The sequence below is a fragment of the Barbus barbus genome, assembly GCF_936440315.1.
Source record: "Barbus barbus genome assembly, chromosome: 9".
Lineage (NCBI taxonomy): Eukaryota > Metazoa > Chordata > Actinopteri > Cypriniformes > Cyprinidae > Barbus > Barbus barbus.
In genome coordinates, this window is record NC_136737.1 from 1,915,286 (window position 1) to 1,922,203 (window position 6,918).

General features: G+C 49.6%; 1 protein-coding gene across 1 annotated transcript; it reads left to right on the forward strand.

Moving 5' to 3' along the window:
* Window positions 1-409: 409 nt before the first annotated feature.
* On the forward strand, window positions 410-6,319 carry LOC306874595 (zinc finger BED domain-containing protein 4-like; the record flags this gene model as incomplete). Its single annotated transcript, XM_079424742.1, has 2 exons — window positions 410-1,746; window positions 5,857-6,319. The coding sequence occupies 2 exons, from the start codon at window positions 410-412 to the stop codon at window positions 6,317-6,319; spliced, it is 1,800 nt and encodes a 599-aa protein (XP_079280868.1).
* Window positions 6,320-6,918: the final 599 nt, after the last annotated feature.

The following is a 6,918-nucleotide window of genomic DNA, read 5'->3' on the forward strand; positions in this document are numbered from 1 at the left end:
AGACCGAACACGCAGGAACCCTTCATCCACTATTTGGATACCTTCTTTGGGCCAAATGTGTGGACCTTACACTACCAAGACGCTGTTTTTGAGCGTAATTTATTCCATAACGGACGCGAACAATAACTCTCCCGAAGAAATGAAACGTAAACAGAGGAATATTCATCCTTATTATAAGGTTATTGTTAGGGATGTCCCGATCCGATATTGATATCGGAAATAGGTCCGATATCAGCCCAAAAAAACTCTATCGGATTATATCGGACTACGTTGAAAATCTCCGATATAAGCAGTCCGTTCCGCTCTAAACTCCGTTACAGCTATTCTATCCAGCAGCCTCCAGAGCCAGCGTGCAAAGCCCACGTGATCACAACACTGCTTGCTAGCGAAGTAGCAAAGAAAAAGAGCGATGTCGGCCGTGTGGCAGTATTTTTCATTAAAGTCCGAAAAAGACAGTGTGGCTCAGTGCAACAATTGTCATGCACAAGTTTCCCGTGGTGAAACAGAACCGGGAAAGTTTAATACGTCCAACCTCATCGCGCATTTGAAGCAGCATCACAAAACTCTGCATGAGGACTTTCGCAAGACCACTGAGTTAAGGAAACAATCCTCTAGCAACCTCAAGCAACCAACGCTGCCTGAAACCCTCGCAAAGCGTGACAAATTCCCAAGAGATAGCAAAAAGGCATTAACCTTAACAGAAAAGATATGCCAGTTTATTGTGCTCGATGACCAGCCACTGTCGGTGGTGAGTAATATTGGGTTTAAACGCTTAATTGAACACCTCGAGCCTCGCTACGTTATGCCCAGCCGCCACTACATTGTCGACAAAACCATACCCCAGATGTATAAAGAAGTTAAAGAGTGTATTGCTATGCATCTGGATAAAGCAAGTGCTGTTAGCTTCACCACTGACATCTGGAGCTCAGAAAACTGTCCGCTATCTTTATTGAGTCTGACTGCGCACTGGATAGACGCTGACTTTACTTTGCAGAGAGCAGTTTTACATGCACGCGAGTTCAGAGGTTCACACACAGCTAACGCCATCACAAATGCCATGGAGGAGATGCTGCGTGACTGGAAAGTCGACAAAAAGAAGGTCCATGTCGTTCTAAGAGATAATGCTGCTAATATGAGAAAGGGATTGGATCAGCTTGGTGTGCCAATCTTAGGATGTTTTGCGCACAGTCTCCAGCTTGTAGTCCGTGAAGGGCTTTTGTCACAGCGAGCTGTAAGTGATGCACTAGCCAACGGGAGAAAAATAGTGGGCCACTTTAAGCATTCCCCCAAGGCTTACTCGAGCCTTGAAGACTTGAAAATTGAGCTCAACGTCACACCAAAGCGTCTCCAGCAGGATGTCCAAACACGATGGAACAGTACCAAGTACATGATTGACAGCCTTATTCATCAAAAACGGCCACTACAGGCTTATTCATCTGAAGAAAACAACTCGCTGCCAGCCATTCTAACCGCGAACCAGTGGGCTCTATTGGAGAAGACCTCAAAGGTTTTGGCCCCCTTTGAAGAACTAACAGGTACCGTCAGTGCCACCTCCGCCACCACAGCTGATGTCATCCCCTCAGTCCATGTACTGGTACGGTTTCTCAGTAAAGCAAGTGAAGATGAGCAGGGGGTCCAAACCATGAAAGCCACTCTTCTGGATGCAGTCCACAGACGTTTCAGGGATGTGGAATCTGAGCCCCTCTACGCCGTGGCAACGCTGCTGGATCCACGGTATAAGGACAAGTAAGATAAATTATTCTAAAATGTTACATATATTTTACACAATTTGATCTATGAGAAAAAAACTGATATCAAACACATTACATATATCATACATTCATACCTAAAATTATGTATACCCTTGATCAATCTCAACCAACAGAAACAAGGAAATTTGATTTAAAAATTCATTTTAAAAAGATGCTGCTGTAACAGGGCTGACGAGACGTGAGACGTGCGGATCCATTCGCAAGGCTTTATTATAAAACATGGTCAAGACAGGCAGGGTCAGGAGACAGCAAACAGGTATGGCAGAGGCAAGACAGAGTAATCCGTGGAACAAGCGAGGGTCGACGATCGGCGTACAGAATCCAGAAAGGGCAAGGCAGAGAGAATAATCCAGGAACACGGGCAGGAATCAAGACACGGGAAAACTAACTACGGAAACAGGGAAACGCTTTGTAAGGTAGACTAGGCTAACAATACTCGGCTCTGAGCAAGAGCAAGGCCCAGGCTTATATGGTGTGTGTGATGGTGATTGTGAGATGGGCAGTGCAATCAGGGTAATGAGAGATTGGTGCCAGCTGTGTGTCGTCAGTGCAATGCATGATGGGAAATGGAGTCCAATGTGCTGTGTAGTGTGAAAGTCCATGTGGTGAACGGGTGACCTCTGGTGGTGAATGAGTGGAAGTGCATGGCCAGGATTCGTGACATAGCCCCTCCCCAAGGAGCGGCTTCCAGACGCTCCCAAATAATCCAGGAGGGCGGTGGAGCGGAGGCGGAACAGGGGGAGGGACGGAGGGCCAGGTTCTTGAGGAAGTGGGAAGACCGGGGATTGGGGCAGAGCAGGACATCCAACCGGAACCGGAGACCAGGACAGAGCAAGAGCCCACCAAGGCGGAGTAGACGGAGCGGGAACCCACCAGGGCGGAGCAGACGGGACCAGAGCCCACCAGGGCGGAGCAGACGGGACCAGAGCCCACCAGGGCGGAGCAGACGACCACCAGACTCGAGCAGAAGACCACCACGGCGGGGCAGATGACCACCAGACCCGGGCAGAAGACCCCCATGGCGGAGCAGACGACCACCAGACTCGAGCAGAAGACCACCACGGCGGGGCAGACGACCACCAGACCCGGGCAGAAGACCCCCATGGCGGAGCAGACGACCACCAGACCCGAGCAGAAGACCACCACAGGGAGGCAGACAGGGCAGGAACCCATGACAGAGACTGGGATCTGGGGAGAACAAGGACAGACAACACAGAGAGAGCAGAGACAGACAACACTGGGAGAGTCTTCGTTGCAGGGCAGGATGGGACCAGAGCCCACCTGGGCGGAGCAGGAGACCCCCAGAGCCAGACAACTGACCACCACGGCGGAGTAGACGGAGCCGGAGCCCACCAGTGTGGCGTTGACAGGGCAGAGTATCTCCACGGCAGAGCGGACTGGTCAGGAAGCCATGACAGGATCAGGGATCTGGGGAGAACAGAGACAGACACCACAGAGAGAGTCCCCATGGTCACAGGAGCCGTGACCGAGCAGGTCGAGAGTTCATGGACGGTCTCTATGGCTGTGGCAGGGCAGGGCGAGAGCTCACAGACGGCCTCTTTAGCCGTGACAGGACAGGGCGAGAGCTCACAGACGGCCTCTTTAGCCGTGACAGGACAGGGCGAGAGCTCACAGACGGCCTCTTTAGCCGTGACAGGACAGGGCGAGAGCTCACAGACGGCCTCTTTAGCCGTGACAGGACAGACAGTGAGTTCAGGGGCGGCCTTCATGACCGTGACAGGGCAGACAGTGAGTTCAGAAACGGTCTCCATGGCCGTGACCGGGCAGACAGTGAGTTCAGGAACGGTCTCCATGGCCGTGACAGGGCAGACAGTGAGTTCAGGAACGGCCTCCATGGCCGTGACAGGGCAGACAGGGAGTTCAAGAACGGCCTCCGTGGCCGTGACAGGGCAGACCATGAGGTCAGGAACGGCCTCCGTGGCCGTGACAAGGCAGACCGTGAGTTCAGGAACGGCCTCCGTGGCCGTGACAGGGTAGACAGTGAGTTCAGGGACGGCCTCCGTGGCCGTGACAGGGCAGACAGCGAGTTCATGAGTGGGCGCCACCACCTCGGGAGGTTCTGCAGCGGAAGCTGCCTCCTCTGGAGGTTCTGGGGCAGACTCGTGGACTGAAGAGGCCTCAGGAGCAGACTCGTGGACAGGAGAGGCCTCAGGAGCACAGTGTGCAGCCCACACACTCAAAATGGCAACTGCCATAACGGGAAGTACTGAGGTCAGGGGAACGGTCTCTGCAACAGACAGGGTTGAGGCCCTGGGAATGCCAGCAACTCGCACCGACATCAGTGGTGGATCCATCACACTGGATATCAGACAGGGAACTTGAAGGACTGACCTTAAATCCTTGGGTGTGACAGACTCTGGCTGGAGCACTGTGACGTGGTGTGACTCTGGCTTGACAGCGGAGACGTGAGCAGACTCTGGCTGAGGAGCCGAGGCGTGAGCAGACTCTGGCTGAGGAGCCGAGGCGTGAGCAGACTCTGGCTGAGGAGCCGAGGCGTGAGCAGACTCTGGCTGAGGAGCCGAGGCGTGAGCAGACTCTGGCTTGACGTGAGCAGACTCTGGCTTGACGTGAGCAGACTCTGGCTTGACGTGAGCAGACTCTGGCTTGACGTGAGCAGACTCTGGCTTGACGTGAGCAGACTCTAGCTGAGGAGCTGAGTCGTGGTGTGACTCGTGACGATCAACTGTGGCCTGGCTTGACTCGTGACGATCAACTGTGGCTTGGCTTGACTCGTGACGATCAACTGTGGCTTGGCTTGACTCGTGACGATCAACTGTGGCTTGGCTTGACTCGTGACGATCAACTGTGGCTTGGCTTGACTCGTGACGATCAACTGTGGCTTGGCTTGACTCGTGACGATCAACTGTGGCTTGGCTTGACTCGTGACGATCAACTGTGGCTTGGCTTGACTCGTGACGATCAACTGTGGCTGCCATCTTGTAAATGGGCTCTGCTGCGGCCTCCATTTTAGTCACAGACGAGGTGTTGCATTCCTCTTCCACGATACCCACAGTGAACGAAGATTCAGCACACAGTAAAGCATAGTCCATGTAATCCTTCAGGCTGCAGTTAAATTTTCCCTCAGGTAGCCAAGACTTAATGGCCTCATTTACACCGAGGCGGAAAATGTTTTTTAAAACGGTCTCGTCAAACGGGATGCCGTTTGATAACTCACAGAATTGTGAGACGTACTCCTCAATGGGTGAATTCCCTTGTCGAAGGTCGAGCAGCCGGTCGAATAGATCCATACCTGGCCAGGGTTCTTTAGAAAAGCTGCTGGATCCTTGTTTGGCCGAGTATTCTGTAACAGGGCTGACGAGACGTGAGACGTGCGGATCCATTCGCAAGGCTTTATTATAAAACATGGTCAAGACAGGCAGGGTCAGGAGACAGCAAACAGGTATGGCAGAGGCAAGACAGAGTAATCCGTGGAACAAGCGAGGGTCGACGATCGGCGTACAGAATCCAGAAAGGGCAAGGCAGAGAGAATAATCCAGGAACACGGGCAGGAATCAAGACACGGGAAAACTAACTACGGAAACAGGGAAACGCTTTGTAAGGTAGACTAGGCTAACAATACTCGGCTCTGAGCAAGAGCAAGGCCCAGGCTTATATGGTGTGTGTGATGGTGATTGTGAGATGGGCAGTGCAATCAGGGTAATGAGAGATTGGTGCCAGCTGTGTGTCGTCAGTGCAATGCATGATGGGAAATGGAGTCCAATGTGCTGTGTAGTGTGAAAGTCCATGTGGTGAACGGGTGACCTCTGGTGGTGAATGAGTGGAAGTGCATGGCCAGGATTCGTGACAGCTGCAAGCGCAGATACCAAAAAAAATAATATTGTTTTACAATTAACATATATTGCTATTGTTTATGACCATAGGACTGATGAAGAAATTGTAATGAATAAAAATGACACCCATAGTGATATGAAATTATTAATCTGGTTACACAACCATGGTTTACATTATTATGACTTTTTGTAACTGTTTCTTTTTGCAAGCACAAATGTGTTTGGACTGGGTGTGTAAATCAGTAAAATGTGACATTTTATATTTACACCAGGTACTTCACAAATGTGGAAACCCTTCGACATGCAAAGGCTGCATTAAAGGATGCAGTGTTGAAAGTAGAGGAAGAGCTGAAGACCACGCCGCCATCTGATGAAACTGTGTCTGAGCCAGTAAAAAAGACTCCACGGATGGAAGGCGCAAGCAGCACCCTTGGCAGCATCTTCGATGAAATACTGGATGAGAGCATCACAGCAACAACTCCTTCTGAGCACATCACCCAAGGGGCAATCTTTGAAATGAAGAGCTACCTCTGCGAGGCTCCTATTGAACGTAAGAACAATCCTTTAGAGCCAACCAAGTTCGACTCGCCACCCTGGTCGCCACAGCAGCTAAGTTCCTTTGTGCTCCCTGAACAAGTGTTGAGAGCGAAAGGCTCTTTAGCACAGCATCAATTATTGTTGAGGAGCATAAGAGCAGACTCACTGCTCAGCATGCAGAAATGCTTATCTTCTTAAAAAAAAATCTCCCCATCATGCTCGGACTGCAGAAAGTTGAGTTGGAGGAGTAGAAGGTGTAGTCATCCTTTTAGTTAGGTATTTGTTTTCTGCCCTGTATTAGAGTTATATTTATTTTGTTTGCACTATTTTTTGTGGATAGTAAATGCAACGATCTCATTCTTTATGGGCAGTGTGTGTGAAATTTAAACTTTGGACACTCAACCCTTAGCAGTTGGTCAATTAACAATATTTTTTTTTCTTATGTTCCTGCTCTCAGCTGTTCCTACCATTTGCTGACGGTAAAAAATAAATAACTGAAGTGACCTTTAATTAGTATTTTGCACTTTAAAAAATATATTTTTGTTTATTCAATTAAGATATTTTTAAGGGTCTTGATATTTATTCTTTATTTTTTATATATTCTTATGTAAAAGGTTCACATCTATGCAACCAATAGTTAATAAATTGATAATTTTTTTTCCATACTTACTGTTGCTGACTTTTGTTCTCAGTTTGATCTAGCCGTTCATACATTACACACAACGAAATAGGTAGAAGTATTCATGATTTGTGCTGATTACTGTATCGGATTTGTATCGGTATCGGTTAGTACTGAA